The following is a 22,010-nucleotide window of genomic DNA, read 5'->3' as shown; positions in this document are numbered from 1 at the left end:
AAGAATTCCCATACACAGAAAGTACAAGCATGTAGCTCCGGATGTTTTCACTAGTTTCTCCATGCGTGTTATCATTTGAATTTGATAAGAATCGGATTTACAATTTACTTGAATCAACTCGCACGTTGACAAAAGAAAATTTGTGGTTCAGCTAGTAACTTTATTCTAGGCCATTCTAGACCTATTGTCTGACTGCAGATAAAATCTGATTTGAAGCTAGACATACAACGCTCCAACATCTGTACGATCAACGTTAATGCATTGATTAGATTGTTAGTAGAATCGCCGATCTTCAGTTCAATATTCACTTAACACTCCGATGTCGAATGTATTATATCCTTTCGTAAACGGTGTGTGTTCGACAGCGAAGGCTTTTGATAAATAACAATCGCTCAACTACAAAATATTTCAATTGAAAAATTCTATAAATTCAAAAGGTTAAAATTGAAATAATTTAGCTTCAAAATTGTGATCATGTAAAGCCAAAAAATTGTAAATAAGAAGCCGGTATGTACGGACGGATAAAGGAAATTGTAGATCTTTTTTTTCGAAATAAGTCCACCATTTAAGTAAAGAAATAAGAAAAAAAGATAACTTACGTAAATAAGCATTTAATTAAGGTGATGATGCATCTCGAACAGTAAACGAAATAAAAATTTGTCAATTGGAATTAGTTTACTCATTTTTTGTGTTAAATTTGAATAAAAAAAAATAGAAATGAACCGAACAGAAAAATACTCCAGTGACTGTTTTAAGAAAATTGTTTTTCCCCCATTTTCGTAAACTTTTCTTAAATTTTCCTTATTTTCGGGAAAATTCTGGAAAATGTTGCAAAATTTAGGAAAACGTTTTCCCAAAAATAGTCATTGGTAAAATCGCTAAATTGTACTGTTACCCCTTCAAATTGAAGAAAAACCGGTTCAAATGGTAAGGATTGTTAAATTATTGGTACTGATGATGATATTGCTATCGATAATCCATGAGCCCGTCCACTCCAAGCGGAAGAGTGACACTGACCATTCCATGCAAAATTTAATTTGATTTTTTTTTGCATGACGGGATTTACGGATGTTGTCTTACAATAATACGTAGGTCCACATATTTAATATACCTCAGTCTGCCAATCGTTGATGATATTGGACAATTGTTGAAAGAGTTAGTAAGGTTCATGTTACTGCTAACTTTTTACTAACAGCAAGTGCATCATCGTCAAATCTGTTGTTTAATAGTAGATTATGCAACTATGGAAGAAATGGCGGGAAATGGTTAAGTGGTTAATTGTGTTACCGCGCCCTTACCGCGCCCTTGGGCTATTGTTGCTGAACTATAACTCGAAAAAGGCGATGTAAAGTTTTAAAACAGCTGAAGTAGATTATTGCTTGAACATTGCCGGTTTGACTTCGAAATTATTATATGTTTACCTGTACTAACAAGTACAACGTCAGACTTTTTTTCGCTATGTAAGGTAGTTTTCTACACTACAGCGTTCGTTCATAAATTACGTAAAGCAAGAATGGACATTTTCAAGACCGTCTCACCTATCATGTGAGCTGCAACTTTTACTCCACTATGATATTATAATACGTAATCTATGAATGGTCCCTCATGCTCTTCGAAGCATGAGAAGAAACACGTGAAAATATTGGGTCCGATCGCTAAACATTTTGATCTGACGTGACAGTTAACTTGTTTGTTTTTTTTAACTTACTTTTAGTAATTGCGCAGGTGATGTTGCACCACCGTCACACGGGGATTTAGCTTAATTCTGATAGCTCAGGTTGACCTGACAGCGTTAAAGTGGAAAGCTGAATATCTAAGTCAAAGTCAATTTTCTTATTAGGTCAACCTGGCCTTACTTTTGGTAGTTTAACGAAAAACTAGAAGATCGAAACCATTCAATTGAAATTCCTAGCGAATATTGAAGGAAATGTAAATCTTTAGAACCGTGGACATTAAATGAATATCGAGTCAAATACTGCTGGATTTGATTTCATTTATTTACTACGGAAGGATTCTTTTGAAAAACAGCCTACCGAAAAATGCGTCCGATTTCGGTAGGCTATTTTTCAAAAGAATCCCTCACGATAACATCGTCGACCATGAATAAACTATAGTAAAGCTCTCTAAAAATCTTTTTCAGTAGACAAGACAAAAAATGCCAATTAAATAAGTTGTAAATAATGTGAAATCTTAAATAATACTTAACATTACAACAGGGAGCAGTTTATAATTTTAAGATAAATCGTTTTTACTTTACAAAATGTTTTTCTTTTGTACGTGTTGTATAGACAGACATGGTATGGTAAATTTGAAAATTCAATAAATAAATTTAGATAAAATTTTAAGCATGTAAATTATGTAAAATAAATTGAAAAAGCCATTTAAAATTTCGGTTTGTTTCATTTCGTGAATATTGAGTGACGTTAGGAGCAGCGTGTCAAATACTGATACGGACAATAATTAAGATAGGTGGGCAGAGAGGTAGTATATTCCAACTTCCATCCAAAAATTTATTTTTGTTTTCATGAACTCCAAAAGTCATTAGAAACATATTATAGGCAGTAAAATGAAATTAAGTTCGTTATCAGTTCGTATTGCCGCTATAACTGCAAGTCTAATTGGTTAAACCCTTCTATAAAATAGTCCTTAGTGGAAAATGAAGGGCAAAAGTTTGAAATTTGAGGTTATAAAGTGGAAAATTGAGAGCAGTCTTTTGAGAGTTTCGTTTCACTGTAATAGCTGCTGAGAGCCAGGAAGTTGAAAAATCTTTGGTCATAGAAGAATGTTGGGAAGAGTGTCTTAAGAAAAGCTATTTTTCATGCTTCGGGGCCGAAAATGAGGGCAATTTTTCGAATTTTCTCGGATTTCCGGCCCTCTGCATGAAAACCTACATGTGCACCTGTTTGGGACGGTTGATTTAAGGCACTTTCGCTTGTAAGCCTCACTTCGTTCGGCCTACAACCCGCGAAATTGCCTAAAATCAATCGTCCAAAACAGGTACACAAATAACCATTGCAAGCAACTCAGCTTTTTCAGGGCTGTCATCAAAATTAAAAACTAAGTACCTCAAGAAACACGCGCTCTGTGAAGAAACTATGATCCATCTACCAATAAAAATCTGGGGGATATAACATAGAAATACATAGAAATTTCTCATGTTATTTCAGATTTAATTTTGACTGAAAGCCCGTTACGTAATTTATGAATTACAATCAAACAATCTAGGAGTGAGCAACGTCGTAGCTACCTGTAAGTGCTAGTCTAATAAAATTCGATTAACGACTTACATGTACATCATCCCCTTAGAGTTCCAGTTAATAAAATACTTTCTATTGCGCCATCAAGCGAGCATCATTAAATACCACATATTACCCATAAAAGACATAAATAGCCGAAAATTACATGTTTAAAAGGGGTTTCGATCTTAATAAATAGACCGCACGTATATATTGGGCGTATATGCATCGTAAAAGCTACAAACTGTTCTTTCCTTGATTGATGCAGTTACTATATTGCTTTTTGTGATATGATTTATAAGTGACACGAGAATTAATAGAACGTAGGGGTTGCAGAATTTTTTTTTAGAAGGAGTCATGTATCTCATTTTAGAAGTATCATAAAGAAAAAGAATTGACACAGATTTTCAGTTTTCCGTTTTGATTTTTAATTGTTAAAAAAATAGAAAGCGTCAATGCGGCTTTTTACCTTTTGGATGCCATGGGTACTTTAAAAAATTAATAAAATTTTGTTCTTCTCATTTTGGGCGCCAGTCTTCAGTTTTTTTTTCTGTAGCCACGGGTGCTTGCCAAAAGTGCCCATATGGAAAAGACGGCATTGCAAAAATGTTATTCAATCTATTACTTCAATTGTGTAAAGTGTCCCCAGTGTTTGATACTTAATCTGTCACTTCATTTTATGAAGATTGTTTATTAATGTCAACGTTGTGGATAACAGATGACACTTTCTTTCTCTGTAGATGTTGACTGCTCTTTTCTTATGATGGAATTTGTTATATTTTGAACTTCTTAGAGAACTCGTAGATTCCTATTGATGCAATCCAAATGTTAGGATCTGTTACAAATCTTGCAACCGAAGGTTCGAATCTCAAATTTTCTATACACTCCAAAAGTAACAATTTTGTTTTTCTAATCCTAAATTAGACGACAAATACCCGACAAAGTTTCATTCATTCCAGTCACTACACATCTTTTGATTCGTACGCAATGCTTTTCACGTCGACGAACACAAGATTTTATACATATAAATCGAATGGTACCTCTATAACCTACATACAACATATCAGTCGCGATGCCGATTATACAAATTGAATCGATTCAATTTTAAATTTTATTCCGTTAATCACAATTAATTTCTTAAAAAGCAACGCCTCTAATTTGTTGGTGTCGAATTTATTCCGCCGAATATCACGATTACCATTTCTCCGATGCGATGTAGTAGACAGAGGAGCAGAAAGAAAAATTGATAGATATAAATAAATGTGCAGATATAATATTTTAGTGAATGGTGTTCGTTCAGCAAGAGATGGTTGTACGAGTAATGTGGTGGTGATGGTGGTTTTTTATTATGTGTCATGTTGACACTCACAAAATGATCCTTCTCAATATAATGTAATATGTGAGCGGTCTCTGGGGATCTTATTTATGTCATCCGTATGATTCAAAACGATTTACAACAATGTTCGGAAATCAAATAAAATTACGGCGCTTTTTTCCCTCTAAATTGTGTACACATTTAGTAGAAACGAGAGAAGAAAAAAAAGTTTTCGTGCCTGAAGCGTGGTATATTTTAATATATAATTGGGAAGCAAGAGACGTAGACCGTCAATGATAGGGGTGGTGTTTTTCGGGCCTATATATATTTGGAATTGTCATTGTTTCTTTGTTTCAATTAGGGGATTTTACTATTGTGGATAACTTCAATCGTTATGTGCGCATCAATTTTATCAACGATCGATTTCCAAACAGTCCAGTGGACTGAGTCCATCGATAAAATGCATTAGAATCGGTTATCGATATTTTCCAAAAATCGATATCAATCGATTGTTCTATCGACAATAGACTAACATTCGGTAAATATCGACTGATAATTCGATAAATATTGGCTGATAATTCGATTTATCAGTCGATATTTGTCAAATTATCGATAAAACATTCGATTGATATCATATCGATTATGTGGAAATTTTATCATCAATTGATGACATTTTTTAGTGAAATTGCCTAGCAATACCCTTCACTCTCAAGATCATAGCAACATCGTTTCTCGACTGGAAGAACCATTCTCCTTCAAAAGGGACTTACCTGGCATACATCATGAATTCTCTTCACTATAGGAAAAGGGACATACGAAATGAAAAAGGTTAAGATCGACAAAAAATAAACGATGAACTCAGACTAGAGTATTCTATTATGTAATGTGAATGTTTAGTGAAGCTAAATCAGTACAAGATTTGATCACCTAAGATGAAGCAATACATTAATCCAAAGATGTGAAAGATCAAATCTTTGTATATGACGATATATGTCTGCCGTTTAAAAAAGAGGTAAGTCAGCTGTATAAACTATGATTATACATTACAACTTTACCGAAAAGAAAGATCTTATGCGAGATTGATCATAAGATTCTTTGATTGTTTCCTATCAGACAAAAAACATTTCTCAAATGAGAGAACCCTTTGCTCTCCCTCATTACTGAACTTAATGTGCAGCAAAAATGTAGATCAGATCAAGCAACTCTTCTTCATCCAAAACAGATTTTTTTGCCTACCCGCTTTTCGAAATTTGTTTGAACACTTTTCAACGGCCGAGTAGCCCGACTAGGTCTCACTTTGAGAACCAGATATACCGATTCTCATAAACTTTTTGCCTGATTGGTATGATTAATACCTTTCACATTGCTTGGGAATAATGTTCTCGAACACTTACCGCCGAAGACATACTTCGAGTCTAGAAATAGTAGATTGCTGTGAAAGTTATTCATTACATGAAGTAACAATTATGTGATAGATGCAAACGCACAAGGCTGTTTTCAAATTATTGAATTACGTAGCATGCATCCGATGCATTCTGTTATACAACCTGTAACTTACCAAACATGAGGCAACGCTTGCCGAGCCGATGCACTGTCTGTCTCTAAAAGGTCTGGGACGTTGTTGATCACTTCACATTTTGGAGTATAACTACGTATTGTTATCAGGAACTTAGCATGTCATTATTGATTCGGGACCGAGTCAATTTGAAAAATATTTCACGTGCCAAAAAAAATCCCCAGAAAATATTTTCACTCCAAAAGTAAAAAGCAATCAAATTTGAGTTTTAGTTTACATCAGCTGATTTTCACCTGATTCCTTCTTACCAACAAAACTGGTTATGAGCGTTTATACGGATTTAACCGTACATGAACGCGCGTAGTAGGGGTAAAACCATATAAACTTGCACAGCAGTTCTGTTTTAACGACCTTAGGATGAAATTTGACACCGCTTCCTGTAATATTTTCTTTCAAGAAATCGACTGATCCACACAAACAATCAAAAAATGTTATATGTCTTTACACAGTTTTACCACTGACACGCGCATGAGTGTTAGGGTGTAACGTTTTGACAAAAATATATTGTTTTTTAAGGCCTGCGGGTAGGTTCGATGCAGAATGGTCCCCTGATCACGAAAATAGCAAAAAAAAAAAATTTGAAGTCCGAAGCTCCATGCGCACCTCTGAAAACCGACTTTTTTGGTCACAAAGCCATAGAGATTAGTTCTGCCGACTATGTAGAAAAAAAATTGTCAAGTATAAGTATATGATAATTACTCGTAGAGACCGTGGCTTCAATTTGGCATACTTTAAAATTTAAAAAAAATTGAGACACCGATGAAAAATTTCAAAAAGTGCTACCGACCATGACTTTTTCAGAAATTTTTTTGGATTTAAAGCTTTCTAAAATCTGTGACTGGCAAGCAATATAGTCGTGTCGTAGCTCATTTTAAAGGGAATTTCAAGCGCTTTCGATAGAATATAGACTTGACGTAAAGTTTCACCGGGTTGCAGATTCGTTGACCTTCTAGCGTGTAGAAAATGGTACGAGAAAAACCAAATTTTTTTAATTTTTCACAGAATTTATGCAAAAACGGTTCCAGATTGTTCCTGGGAAGAAATGAGCGATGTAAGGAGAAATTTGAAGAAGAAAAATCATTTTGATGATTTTTCGATTATCATAAAGGTATGACAGCTAAAGCTGTCCCAAAAGTCGGCTATAAAGTAAAAACCGTTTTGATTATATGGGTGGATCTGGATCAGCTGTAGCAAATTCGTGACGAGATTTCACTGTCTCTGACTGTACAAAAAATGTCTTGCAACCACGACGCAAAAAGTCAAAAAATAACGCATGAAAAAACAACAAAGATCTCGCGTTCCTTAGCAGTCGAGCGTCAAGTCCCTATGAGAAATTTTAGGGAAATATGGAAAAAGTTTTCCCGGAAAAACAGTTCCCGATTGTTGGTCGTCAAAAATGCACAGCGACAGAGATTCTATGACATTTTCGGAAATTTCGGAATTTTGTAATTAAAATCCGATTTACACAAATGCTGAGTCTTTATTCAAGTAAAATTCACAAGAATTTTTACTGCTTTTCGAAGTAAATTCTTTTTTATCTACAAATAATTCGAATGATCCGAATGAGAAATATTTCGCTTAGTCATATTCTTAAAGTTCAAATGTGATGTCAAAAACTAAATAAAATAAATAAAACGACAACTATAGCGAAACTAAAAAATGTACTCTACACAAAAGCCTTAGTTATTGCGTCAAATACTCGACTTTCGGAACCGATTTGCTAAAGCTACCCATACGAATGGTCGGGAAAAATCCATCGTGCGGTATTTTCATCTTTTTCTTCGTAACAGTTTTCCGATTAATGGAAAAGTACACTTCGCCTGTCACGAAATCGTCATTCAATGAATTATTCTGGAATAGAACGCCGCACTCGATGATGTCCCCATTTTTCCATTTCTCCAATCCAACTTCGGCCTTCCCATTAACCACAATTTCTCCTCGGCTGTAATAACCAATCGATCCCACTCGATGACCGGGCAGTTCATCAAAGTGTTTGTGGTGTGCCAGTCCGATTACAACATATTCATCGTCGCCTATGTTCATCACTTGAATTCGGCACGAAGTAGTTGACGTTTCCAGTCTGGTAAATTGGACAAAGGCCCAGCAAAAGCTGTTCGTATTCAATGGTTCCAAAATGTTGGGTTCATCAGACGACATGTTCATGTTGTAAATTCTTCTCCAGGTGAGTTTCGGTGTTGCTGCCGAGGTTCTAGCGACTAGTCTGGCCATTGATTCACCTTGACGATTGATTTTACCGTTTAGCTGCTCGATCTGATTCTTCATCTCTTCCAGTTCTTTTTCGAATTTATCCGACAAATATGTGGACAAATGTGCGAAGCAACTTTTCTGGTATTCGAGGCGAGTCATTACTAAATTGCAACCTTTGTCACATACGACCGTCATATTAGGTTTGTACGTGCAGACCGTCAGATGAGATTTTAGATTCTCTAATGGTACAATGGTATCGCATCCCATGGAATCTGTGGAAATACGAACATTCGTTCAGATTCACTTGGAACAACCGACAGAGGTGGCAATCGATGTATTATTAATTGAAACCATCGAGCCGAGAATTTATTTTTTTTTACTAAGTGTGAACTTACCCATGTGACACCTCACTTCCAATTTACTCCACAAATTGCGATAGAATCGGGGTGGTGTTTTCAAATTGTTCGCATGTAGCTCTCGACGATCAACCGGGCAACTGTTGTTGAGCGATGTCCACTCTATAATGCATTTTGCACAGAAAATGTGTTCGCACGGTAACTCAAGCGGCTGTTCCACTACCATCATACAAATAGGGCATACAAACTCCTTGTCAACTTGGCCCACGAATGAAGTGATTTCGTAGCCCATTTTGATGATGTGCAATGAAGGTTCCTGCAATGAAAATTGCAGTGAAAGCTGTAATCAGCTGTTATCGACAATCACGACGACAGCAATAAATAAATGCGCACTATCTAAAATCGTTTTGTATAGCAAATCTGTGGTTGATCAAAAAATGGCTGACCCGACCAGTTTTTGTGGCATGAAACATTTCTTAATCAAACGGAAGACTGCAATTTTTCTGGTGAGAATATCACGTTCTGATTGAAGAAAAACTGAATCGTCTAGCGCTTAAAAAAAAAGATTTTCTTTTTCAAAAAATTTAATAGTTTGTCGAGCAACAGTAGTCGAACGGTCGCAAAATGTACCGTTTAAATTTCGTCTTTTGATTTTTATTTGCACCTCGAAAACGGAGATAAATTCAAATGGTAGTATGAATTATTGGACACCAAACATGACCACTTCTAGACTTTCGTTTATAAAGCATTATCTAATCCACACAATTGCCACAACTTTAACCATTTTGCCAACTTACCCAACACTGATATTAAGAAAAGAACAGTTCTGTAAACAATTCGGTAGACAAGAATGGCAGCCACACACTCAACTTTATCACCGAAGTAAACCTGTGAGAGCACTTACACGACTGAAATCAACGAGATGTGTTGCGCTCATATCATCAGATCTTTGACAGTAGCTCGGTGGGTCAAAATAGTGTGGGTACGGGTAGGGTTGTGGTAGACAGACAAACTTTACACAGACACTTGTTAAATTAATAGTATTTGCTCCTGTATTTTTGTTGATCTGAGGGACAATTGTGAGTTTAAACCAACATTTGGTTGTAAGTATTAAGACCACAAAAGCCACAGCTAATCGTACATTTTTGCCACTGTCATCGACAGCAGATGACATAGACTTTCTGCTCACAAATTGGCTATTCTTTAAGCTATTTTTTATTGAAGTTTTTGTTTTCTCTTCTCACTCGCCTAAAATAGCGATGATCTCTTAGGTTTTCATGATTGAAGCATACCAACGCACTTCAAGCGAAAGTGATCTAAGTCGACAGCTGCCAAATAGATTGATATTTTGTATGAAATTGTTTTTTACAGTTATTTGACACAATGTTAAGTTTCAGTACCCTCATGCTTCAAGTGCTTTCAGCATACTCATGGTTCTTTCAGGGCTTTCAGCATAGCTTTCACATAACTCGGAACAAATAATCGAAAGTTGTAGTTCTCGTGGTCGGAATAATTCTACACCTAAGCCTCAGATGGGCCTGTTGTGCATCCCCACGGTTATCTAAATTGTTTTAGAATTGTAGTTAATCTGACCTAAGAGTAGAGAAAGTGTTCCGTGCTTTCAACATATTCACACATTTAACGGCGTACCAAAATCGCGTACACTGAGGAAAGCGATTGAAATTTGTCAGCTGTAAAAGGTTACAAAAATTACGTCTCTGATAGCAAGTAGTAGAAAAATTCTGTGTCAGAGAGCTGTACTTTCTCTGAGAAATCTCATCTGCATCAGGTAACTTCTTTTTTCTTGTTTATCTTTATGGAATTCCTGGATAGGATATTATATAAGACCGATCAGGATAATAGTTTATTCCCTAACGTACATTTACATTTCTACGGAAATTAGGTTTTTTTCACAGTTGAAACTCTCTATTGTCATTACTTGATAAAGGGCATACACATCCTCCCACGTCGTGTATACCTAGAAGAAAATAAAAATGTAGACTGCGGTCATGCAAAAAATTGTCCAATTAAACGATTCCAGTGACTGATCTTAAACATATAAAGATTGACAGGTTCATTTTCCAAACTGTACACCATTTGTCAGCATCAAACTTCCATAATTTCGTATTTATTATCATATTAGTCCCATACATTTCATTTTCTCAAAACTCCGCATCTTATGAAAATTTTCTGCTACAGTGTGACGATTCAATTGTTGCCTCTGTCGCTTCAAAAAAAAAAAAAAGTTCAAATGTCAACAACCCTCCTTTCCCTTTGATAAAATATTGGAGACTTAAGGTTTAAGCCGAACAGTGTGCTAGCTGGCTGTCTCTATACGTATCTATAATTTTGCTAGTTAAGGTGTTGTCACGACGATAGATTGTGCGGAAAGGTAGTGGAAAATTATTTATGAGATAAATATAATGCCGAAGCATTTTGTTGTATAGCGTTCGATGATAAAAATATATGACGTGTTTGAGGGTGAGTTATTGTTATTAGGAATATTAGCGTTAACAATTTTGATAAATGAGCAAGTAACAAGCATTAAGGGTTATTTAACGAAGAAGAAAAAACCCGGCGTTCTTTTGCATCGATGATTGGGTGTCTTTTTTTTGTCATGCGTTCGTTGTAGGGTAGATGGATTCTTGTAAAATTTTATAGGAAATGTTTTATAATTATAATGCCTAAGTTGAAGCTGCTCAGCTACCACTGCATATTTTCTCGTTGAGGTCTGTTCATTAGATCGATAAATCCTTTTTCACTCAAATGGCCACGAGAACAAAATGTTTTAACGACGCTTGACTGATAAAAGAGAAAATAGACATTTTTTGCCCCGAACTGTCACCTTTGTTTTTGTTTCGAAAATGCTTGACTAACGTGGACTTATAATAGTAAGACCGACGCACTTCAAGCATGAGTGTGAGTGGTACTTTAAATAGGATACTGAAACTTGACAGTGTGTCACACAACTGTAAAAATATTGTCATGTAAAATAGAGTACTTTCTGCTGCTGACAAATAATCACTTTTGCTTGAAGTGCGTTGGTAAGACTCATGAAAAATTGAAGTAAAATATTTGAAATCAACCTCTTAAAAATTCTTAGAGACTTAGAGAGAAACGTGGGCTGCTTGGAATCATTTACTGTTATGAAAAACTGGTCAAATTAGTTTCTTAAATAACGTCATTTGTGCTTTTCTATTTTTAATCGATGCAACTCTTCGTATCGTAGAATATTTTTTTGCCCAGAATTACTTTTTTAGTCGAATAAAAATATGAAGAAAAAAAAATCGGTGTCTTCGTCCCATTTAAGAAAATTTGACGAACATTTTCTTCAATTCTATTTAATCTCGATGATTGAGACAAAAAACATGCAATTAACATCGGTTCGTTAAATTCAAAATATTTCAGTTCTGTGATCAGAAATACTCCCGAAAATTCTAAGCTTTACCATTGGCGGACCTTCAAAGATCTCATGTACGATGACATCCAAGCGATACCTTCCAGCCGGCACAAATTGAATTGGATTGAATGTGCTAAGCGAAATGTTGTTAAATTTTATGAAATAAGAACCTTGTTCGTACGGACATGTGTGATTGAGATTGGTAAATTCGCGAAAAACGTCCATTAGTTTGCCGATGATGATATTGTTTCGACCACCTTCCATAAACGAACAGAAATCGTCCCATACATTGATCAACAACGGTCGATATTCGTTCGAACTGAATTGGTAATAAACGACGTAATGCCAGAACATTGTGCGGAATTGTCGTTTCATTTCGAAAATTGTATGTCCACGAAGTGTGTCGCGGCTGATTAATTTTACATTACATTTTGGGATCGTTAAGCTGGCATTCGGGTAATTTACGCATTCTACCCTACCAAAGTTGGCTTTATTGACCTGATGGTTGAAATAAATTGGTAAAATGATAATTCACGCAATAATAAAATTCAAACAATTTCAAAGTACACCTAGCAAAAGTACATAATAGTACATTTCGTACCTAGGACTAAAAGTCTTTCTTAGTGTGTGAGAGGTGTCCAGAGCCGAAGGCGAGGTCTGGAATCGAATTCGCTAAAAAAGACTTTTAGTCCGTGGTACGAATAGTATTTTTCATATTGGACGGAGAAAAAGTGCGACAAAGTCGTACTTTTCGGGTCCTAGGTATGAAAAAACTTTTTATATATAAATTTGACAAATCCGACCGACTCACATTCATAACTTCGTGTCAATATGTCACAAATTATTGGATTATTAGACACAAGGTTGATCATTTGTCTATTGCCTGAAAGTGATGAATCTTGAGATTCGCATAGATGGCCATAGAAAAATGTTGCATTCTTCAAAGGTCTGCATTTTCAAAAGGAGTATCCTACCTTGAATGTTCGGGTGATTATTTAGTGTGATACTTGAAGAAAGCTTGAAGACAAAATATAAATTTGTCTCATTTAGACACAGACAAAATAACTCCGAAAAGTTATTATGACCGGGTTTTTTATGTCCGGAGTTATTATGTCCGTAGTTATTTAGTCCTAGAGCCGTTCGAAAGACCTGACCACTATTATCCACCACCAATGGGTGGAAGTGGATTCGTTCGACCACTTTTTACGCTTCAACTTTTCAGACTTCGCCCGTTGAATTCGGGCGCAGGAAATATCGTCCGGTTATTGGTGAATTTCTGATTTAAAATAAAATCTACTTCTATCGATCGGAAGACATTTCCTGTATCGACGGTCAACGGGCGGAATGTACAGCTCTGAAAGAAGTAGAAAAAAGCTGGATCCGCGCTAATTGAAAATTATTTATAGAGGAAACAGGCCCTCAAAATCCCAATTTTCCGGAGTATGATTGAATAATTTGGATTTTTAGACTTTGCTGAACTGGACTTGGCATTTACTTCGAGCCAAATCTAGCGCTTCGACACCAATGTAATTTGGAGTAGAGTGGATTGGAGAATCAAATTTAAAAAAAACTGATAATTTAAGAAAATATAATGTAACACAACCACTGCCTCGCTGAATCCGATATAGGCGCAATAAGTTATTAACACAATGACTGCATGCACAAGAATTTGTTGAGTGATCGACTTCATCTTTTTCAGAGATTAGGTTTGGAAGAGCGCAAAATTCGGTTTATATAATCTCATAAGCCCACGTCAATAACAAAATCACCATTTTTAATGTTGTTTATTTTCTTGACTGAAAATCAAGGGTTTTACACCCGTAAATAGCGAATTCTGTAAGGATTATGTGAACAACGTCAAAATCGTCAAATCAAATCAAATTGAATGAATCTTTTTTGAAATGCATGGAATGTGGTCAAGTTCGAAGATAGACTATGTGGGGCTATGTATCCGAAAGTTATTTAAAAAAAAAACAGGATTTTATACTGTTAAAAACTTGTTGAATCGAATTCACTTACTTTGATGATGAAATTATTTTGATTAATTATTAATTTTTAGTTGTGTTGTGGTTAGATTAGGTTAAGTTTGATGAGATTGAGATGATAATTGACTATCAATCTTTGAGATGATATCAGTAAGCAGGCCGTATCTATAGCATAATGATCTGTAGGTTTTTTTATTGGTATTGCTTCAGTCGGTGTGCAGCTCTCAAACAGTTGACATCTCTGCCAACTATCAAACGTTTGATTAGGGACTGATAGTTTTTGAAAATTAAAATTTTTCAAGCACTTATCAAAATTAATCTTTACTAAACTTTTAAGACCTGTAATGAGTCTAAAGATTGTGTCCAGAGCAAGAGCAAGCGAGTGCCGTAATTCACAAAAGTGATGGTATTGCATTCACGCGTTCACAACTATCAAGAGCTTATTTAAATAGTGGAAAAACTAATCAAATTGTTATAAGCGATATTCTACTACTTTGTCATTGTCATTGGTCTATAGAAATAATTGGTTCTTGAAAGCGAGAATGAAATCAATTAGATATTTAAATTTTCAAAAACATACTGAAATGTTATGAGACAAGTGACCTGACCTACCCGAGTGGTGGGACCTAGTTATATATAGTTACATTCTATGGTTTATTCGGTAAACAGTTCGTACACGTGATTAAATTTTAATTTTTTTAAACGTACAACCTTTGAAACGGATATTATTACAAAAAAAGAAGATTTATTTTCGTGATAACGTTTAAGTATCCTGGTGTATTTATGTAATTTTGAGTGAACGAGACCGTTTCGGACCAATAAAAAATTGCTCACAAAGCATGAAACAGTATGAAATTCATACTATGAATAGAGAGAAATATGAACACATTATCTTTAGATTTAAGTGAAAGATTTGAAATCAACCTCTTTAAAATGATAAGAGACTTAAATAAAGTAATAGATTGTCTAAAACATGGGTCTATAAAACCTTAGCCTGACAAGCCTGTCTGGAATTGAGTTATCGATCGAACAAACCCTTTCCCAAGTGTGATTTCATAAAAATTCATAAATTACCCAGTTTTCTCATAGCTGATCAAACCAAGGTTCTGAAAAAACAAGTTAAGACAACTCTGAGTTGCAACTTAACAAAAACAAAATTCTGAATTTTACAAAAAAAAATATTTTCTTCAAGTTGATTTCTCACACTGTAGTGGGTAGTGAGTGCGTTTATAAAATTTGGTGTCAGTGGTTGTCTTAACCTGTTCTTTCAGAGCCTTTCAGAGACCACAAACAAATCTATTTTAAAAAGTCACATTCCGAACAAGACACTGCGGTATATCACTCACTCATATTTGCGATAGCAATGGAAACAATCTACTTTAATATCAAATTTCATTTTATCCATAACAATTGCATGAAATCCTTAACAATACGCAAAAAATGACGTCAGTGGGAGGGAATGTGTGGTTTTTGGTCTAACTGATGAAAAAGTAATTTTATGAAAAGAATTCAAATATATAACATTTAAAAATCTCCCTTGTGTAAACTTTTCAGTTAAGCATCGCTGCCTCTTAAGATATATGAGTGCTTTACTGAAAAGCATACGTTTGGGCGTTATATTAAATACCATGTGTTCGATTACCTTGATGTTATCTTGTCCCCTGAATAATTTTTCAAAAATGTTCAGTAGAAAATAGATGTGGATGTAGCAGCTTTTCGAGTTGCAGAAACCTGAGAAAATCTGATTTTAATACAGGTCACGCTCAGCTTTAGAGGCATCGGTACTGAGCTAAGATTGTAGCCTTCATTTGTGTGTCTCCTATTTCATTTTTGATATCTTTTCATCAGAATCATTTTTGAAAAATTTACGACCGCAACAACGACCACGAATGTGTCAGCTTGAAGAGGCATCGATGCTATGCTGAACAGCATATATTTTAGCGTTTTTCAAATACTGGATCTTAACTTACTTTTGAAGATATCTTTCCGCTAGAAACCTTTTTCAAAAATATAGGACCACAACAACGACCTCGAATAGCTTTCAACAGAAATTAGTTTTGGTTGTATAGATAAGTGACCAGATGTGAGAAAAGTGAGCAGTTTAACCAAATTTTCATAAACTGCTCTGTTTTTCCAGAGCTGGTCAAACGACTACAGCCAAAACTGATTTCGGTTGGAAGTCAACACATTCTTGGAAGATCCAGTATTTAAAAAACGCCCAATGGTATGCTTTTCAGCAAAGCACCGATGTTGATTATGAGGAACTTAAATTGATGATTTGAATATTTCGTCTTTTACTTGCTACCCGTGTTATGGTCTAAGAACATATTTTCTTTTGGCTATAAGCACATAGGGAACAAGAACACTTATTCGAGAGTTAGAAATTTGATTTCCCCACGCGTGAAACGACTGAAGATGGTTAGACCACGCTAACCTCTGACCGTCATTGTATCCGGAGGTCGAAACAGCATTTTGTCTCCACTTTCGCTTCACGCGAACCATGGGAAAGGGAAGAGTAATTGTGCTCTGTTTGTTTGTTTGGTGTTTGTTCTGCATGTTAGATAACGCCACCCCTGGAATTAGTATGTTTTCCAGGTAAAATAAAGTTTTGTACCATTGGTCGATTACAATAATGACTATTGTCATGAGTGGTGCTGTGGCACCTTTGCCTTTGCCATCTCGTTAGTGGTTTCTAATGTGTTAATCCATGAGTATTGGACAACCACTGTGATCCACTTTGCAAAAACGTTCTGGTTAAGAACGCAACGACTTGAATCCACACGGGACTCTTCAATCAATAATTCGAAACTTAAAACGAGATGCTATCAACAAAATCCTGTATAAGGACAGAACAAATTCTGTAAACTTTTGGTGGCATGTTGTCTTGTAGAGATTCAACGGCATGTGAATCTGGAACGAAGCTGAACCACGCGTGGGGAAATCAAATTTCTAACTCTCGAATAAGTGTTCTTATTCCCTATGTGTTTATGGCCAAAAGAAAATATATTCTTAGACCATAACACGGGTAGAAAGTAAAAGACGAAATATTCAAATTGATTATGAGGAACTTAAATTTATGACTTTTAAAAAGAATTATTTTGATTATCCTGAGTTTTTTGTAATCAACGTAAACAACTACTCAAGAAAAACTGTGGCATCGCCGAGAAAAAGAGATAATTTTATTTTTCATATTAAAAAAAATCAATTCTCAACTCCATTGCATTGATACTTCAAAAGAGTCTGAAATTCCGTCACATTATCAACATCATCAAGTACTTTATCAATGCAATGATTTCCATGGAAATCGATTTTCCTTACAGATAGTAGATGCGTAAAACTGGTCGAAATTTTCTTCAAATTATTGTGTTTGAAATTAACTTCCTCGAGCATAGCATTATTTTCAAACAGATCGATCGGCAAGATTTCCAACTGGTTTGAATTAGCGTTGATTTGCTTAAGTTTGTGGTTCCTTCCGAAAGTGTTTTTATGCAACACTTTCAGCTTGTTATTGTTGATCACGAAATATTTTAAATTTGGAAGGTCGTGTAGTGTATCTTCATCCATAGTTTCGATGGCATTATACCTAACATCCAAATGCACTAACAATTCCATGTCCTTAAAGTTTGAACGTTGAAGACGTTTCAATCCCAAATTCCGATCGTCGTAGCCAACTCGAAAAACCTCCAGATTTTTGAAGATATTACCAATCCCATACGGTATGAACTGCATTGTACCGGTCCAAAACCAGATGTAGGTCACATCCAGAGTATCAAATCCAAGGGAATGAGTGCCAGTGAATAGGTCGATCTCAAAATTTCGATTTGTCACATTCACTGCCTTCACTGAGCATTGGTACCTGAATAGAATATGGCAATTTAAAATTTCAGACGCGAAATATACTTCCGTAATCCTTACAATCGTTCACCAACAACCTCATAATTGCACAACAAATCGATTTTTTCGCTTTCTCTGAACGACACCTCACTATATCCAGATTTTCTGACCATCTCATCAATCCAATATCTGAAGGACCTCACATTTGTATAGATTGTGAATCCATTCGGTATAGCATTACCTTTTGTATCGATTTCACCCGCCGAAACAATACCATATTGTACCCAAGACTTGCCGGACAAGATGAAAAAACCACCACCGCTGTCTCCTCTACTAGGCGATCCACTTTCACCGTCGCTACAAAATACCCTAGTCGAGGAAACAAATGCAAACTTTGGCTTTGTCGTATAGCAATACGAATCGTTCAAAATTTTCGTAGTAGTAAGACGTAAATGTGATGAAGGTCTCATTGTAGAGTTTTCCGTGAGTCCCCATCCTATACGAAAATAATTAATTAAAATCGACGGTGTAAAGTCAGTACACCGAAAACGTTACCAACTACCGATCCCTTCACATCGATTGGTGGGTCGTCGACTGGCATACAAATAGGATGGATATATCTGGTAAAAACGACTGTTTCATTTAGAACGAGAATCGCTAGGTCCGCATCATATTTAATAGAAAAGGCACTCCAATCCGGATGTACGTAAATTTCATTCACGTCTTTTTGTTGAGCGCCACTTTCGATTTTCAAATCAAGATTATAGGCTCCGAGGAGAACGGTCACATCTATCAGAGATTAGATTAGATGGAATTAGAAACTTGAGAATTCAATGAAGAAAAAAAAGATTTAAAGAGACCTTGTGGTGCGAGCTTCCTAACAGGATACTTTTGATGTACGCAATGAGCAGCTGCAACGAAATTTTTTGACGTTTTTAAATAGGAGGAAATATTCAAAAGTACTCAATGTTTGAGCGCACCTGTTAACACATTCTTTGCAGTGATTAAGGTGCCTGCACAGAAGAACGCTGATTGGTCAACATAGAAAAGTGCAACTATGAACGGCCAAGCGCCCTTAACAGTAGCAGTTCCGCTTGTTATTTTCGGATCAACAAAATCGACCGTCCCGCATTCGAATGCAACGATTTCATTAAATCTGAACTGTATGAGCAGCGCAAACAGCGACCAAACTATGCAGCAATGATGCGACATTCAGAAGCTGTAACGTTCTAAAGTCAAAGAATGCTGAACGACTGAAGATCAATGTAGTTGATCTTTCAATTCATTAACAGTATAGTGGAAGGTAAATCAATCAAATAAGCAAAGGGCGTGATGCGAATACAATCGCGTCACACAAAATCAAAATAATATTTTCATTAAAAATTATCTGATTTTGATATGTCCGGAGATTATCGTTGAATCAGCAATGCTATAATTATGGCATTTTTTTGTGTTGTCGTCAAATTATGCATACAAAATCGCTTAATTTGAGCGAATCGATTTTATTCGCACGAGGAATCAATGTGTTGCATGGAAATGCATGGGTTGTGGTTGCTCAAATGGATTTTTTTTTAAATTCACCTGCAATTATAGCTGTACATGGAAGTTCAACTTAATTGTGGTTAGAAGTGGCATCTGTAAAGTAAATAATAAATGACTTCAAAAAGCTTTGTGAGGTAACACCAAAATGAAGGAATTTTCCGAATCACTATACTGGGTCAAAGCAGGAAAATATTTCTGAAGACTTAAAATTGTTCATATAAAATGCTTTCCCGGCCAGAAAAACGATTTTTCATTTTTTCAGAACTTGTTTCACAGTTTTTCATGCTCAGAAATAAAGAAAAAACGAATCGAAAAACCTAATGCAATCGGAGCTGTTTTTTCTGCCCCAACTGGACTGGACTAAATAATCTTAGTTCACCACACTCCACTCAAATAATGGAAATGGCTTTGCGCAGAACAACGCAGCTGCTACTCATTCCACCGCTCATCTGATTCCTGATTGAGTGAATAAGAAATTGTTGAAAAATATTGACAAAATTTTCTCACGAAAATATTCCTAAATTTCGAATGAATAGAAATTAATACTGCCCGAGAAAGACGATTCTGTGATGACGGACACTTAAAAATGTTTCTTCATCTGTTGGCAACGACGATGGTTAAAATAATGAGTTAGAACGAGTATTCTGTTATCAAAATGTGTGCAAAAACAAATGAAGTACTAGATTATGTTTGCTACGCTAAAATAGCTTAACATAGAATTAACTGACTTTGAACACATTTCACTTGTAAACAGCCTATGTTTATTTTGATGATAGACGAGTCTCGCTTTATATTTCTCTAAAATCCACTTCCCAAAGTTCGATTACAGGCGCCGAAACTCACGTACTTATAGAAAAGTCATCTCAATTAAACTGCTCAACAATTTTAATTGAACGAATGTTTATCCATAAATATTGTTGAAATTTTACGACTTTGTCTGAAAAAGAAATCCGAACGGAAAAACATATAGGGCGGTAGTTTTTCCGTATACGTGAAAACGACACGCAAATTTACTCTTTCAAGTCGCCGACGCCACAAGACATTTCATCATTGCTCAATTAATAATTTGTGTAATTGATGTCTAAATTATTTTCTTCATCATCACTTACGAATATCATTGCCCATTAGTAATTCAAACAACGACAACAACCAAAAAAAAGCCAAGCGCCACAAAAATAGATTCTACTCAATTAATTCAAAGTATGCCAAAAATAAAAACCGAAATTTTCTGAAAGGAAAAAAAATCATCGTGATTCACAGCTCATTAACAAAATGATGATAAAACAGTTGAGTTCAACTTCCCATCATCCAGTGTATGTAATATCGCTTTGATCTTTTTTATTCTACGGTCTGATTACTACAAATTGTAACGCTCTCCTTTTCCCGACTATACTCATTTATTGTGTATAATGTGAAAATGTCGCAATAAATATAAACCGTTAGGTGGGCCTCTCTCTCTTTCAAGTATATATACAATAATCGTGATATTAATATTACCATATAGCAATGGATATTCGTTTCAACTGTTTAATAACCAATAGGAAAATAAAATCATTTAATTTAATTGGACCGAAAATACTAAAGAGCATTTGTGGGCGAATTTAGCGATCATGGCTAATTATTTATTGTGTGTTGTTGTTATGCTAAACTTTTTCACTGTTGGTTTGCCGTTAATTTTCTACAAATCGGTTCCAGCTGGCGATTATTTTGTCACATTTGCGTGATAATTTCAGTGCTGAGTTTATTTTTCATATTTCATAATTTTTCTAAAACCCTGAGATATTAGTAGGGGTAATCGCAATCAAAAAATTCTTTTGCTTGTGCTAAGGAAAAAAACGTAGAAACAAATTGGATTTTCTTGGAAGGAAAACTATACAACGTAAGTTGGCACGTACGTTTTAGCATTCACTCAAATACACCAACCTGAAATCTATTACTTCTTTGCCTAAAATTAGTTATGATCCACTCTCCGATATAAAATCCGTCCGTAAGTGCGATTTCGGACATTTATCGACTCAATCTACGTTACTGTAGATGTACGTTACTCTAATGCTTGACAGCTACTTTGGTGCTCAAACACTACAACCTCAAATCTTTTAATTTTGTTCTTTGAAGCATCAGTTATGAGGTGCGATGGTGGATTTATATTTTTCTATACACAAAAATTCTGTTCCTTCCTACGGATGGAAAGGGGAAATGAGTAAAAACCAGGGAAGGGAACAGGTCATACTGTGAATTCTGCGATTCTAGAAGGGCTAATTGGATTTTTGCATATTTTTTTTTATTTTGGGGTTGTTTTTCCTAATGTCTGTAGCTTTTTCGATGAAGTGAGCGTTAATTTACCAAATACTTACGGCATGTTTTTAATACCTACTACACGTATACATATGTCATGTCGTAGATCATGATACACTTAATAGACAACTTGCATGGTCTTCTGGATATATTTTATTATTGTTATTCGGGTTTCAAAACCCTTAAATACACAATCTAACACATCTCTTGAGTTAATTAGTATTTTAAATCAACAATTTAAATTTTCCTAATTCGTCTACGTC

At 35.4% G+C, this 22,010-nt stretch overlaps 2 protein-coding genes across 4 annotated transcripts; both read right to left on the bottom strand.

Moving 5' to 3' along the window:
• Positions 1-7,666: 7,666 nt before the first annotated feature.
• LOC119068296 (E3 ubiquitin-protein ligase NRDP1-like) lies at positions 7,667-9,629 on the bottom strand. 3 transcript variants are annotated; one of them, XM_037171838.1, is made up of 3 exons: positions 9,489-9,629; positions 8,731-9,007; positions 7,667-8,607 (listed from the first exon to the last, which is right to left on the bottom strand). In XM_037171838.1, exons 2-3 carry the CDS (start codon positions 8,981-8,983, stop codon positions 7,811-7,813), a joined length of 1,050 nt encoding a protein of 349 aa, XP_037027733.1. In that variant the 5' UTR covers positions 8,984-9,007; positions 9,489-9,629; the 3' UTR covers positions 7,667-7,810. The 3 variants fall into 3 exon arrangements, with proteins under 3 accessions (XP_037027733.1, XP_037027734.1, XP_037027732.1); XM_037171839.1 differs by lacking the exon at positions 9,489-9,629 and adding an exon at positions 9,322-9,473; XM_037171837.1 differs by lacking the exon at positions 9,489-9,629 and adding an exon at positions 9,138-9,468.
• Positions 9,630-17,257: 7,628 nt separating this feature from the next.
• On the bottom strand, positions 17,258-19,167 carry LOC119068294. The gene is made up of 5 exons (XM_037171833.1): positions 18,891-19,167; positions 18,771-18,821; positions 18,466-18,699; positions 17,992-18,406; positions 17,258-17,932 (listed from the first exon to the last, which is right to left on the bottom strand). The coding sequence occupies exons 1-5, from the start codon at positions 19,120-19,122 to the stop codon at positions 17,278-17,280; spliced, it is 1,587 nt and encodes a 528-aa protein (XP_037027728.1). The 5' UTR covers positions 19,123-19,167; the 3' UTR covers positions 17,258-17,277.
• Positions 19,168-22,010: the final 2,843 nt, after the last annotated feature.

This window comes from Bradysia coprophila (assembly GCF_014529535.1).
Source record: "Bradysia coprophila strain Holo2 chromosome X unlocalized genomic scaffold, BU_Bcop_v1 contig_173, whole genome shotgun sequence".
In the NCBI taxonomy this organism is placed as follows: Eukaryota; Metazoa; Arthropoda; class Insecta; order Diptera; family Sciaridae; genus Bradysia; species Bradysia coprophila.
This window is presented reverse-complemented; position numbering and strand designations above follow the sequence as displayed.

Bases quoted from the DNA above. Each gene is read 5' to 3' on its own strand.
- LOC119068294 (XM_037171833.1), bottom strand. From the start codon at position 19,122: ATGTCGCATCATTGCTGCATAGTTTGGTCGCTGTTTGCGCTGCTCATA. The intron at 18,822-18,890 runs GTGCGCTCAAAC...ATTTCGTTGCAG, and splicing joins TGCAAAGAATGTGTTAACAG to CTGCTCATTGCGTACATCAA. The intron at 17,933-17,991 runs GTAAGGATTACG...TATTCTATTCAG, and splicing joins GAGGTTGTTGGTGAACGATT to GTACCAATGCTCAGTGAAGG.
- LOC119068296 (XM_037171837.1), bottom strand. From the start codon at position 9,164: ATGTTTCATGCCACAAAAACTGGTCGG. The intron at 9,008-9,137 runs GTCAGCCATTTT...TTTTCATTGCAG, and splicing joins ATGCCACAAAAACTGGTCGG to GAACCTTCATTGCACATCAT. The intron at 8,608-8,730 runs GTAAGTTCACAC...GTATTTCCACAG, and splicing joins GGAAGTGAGGTGTCACATGG to ATTCCATGGGATGCGATACC.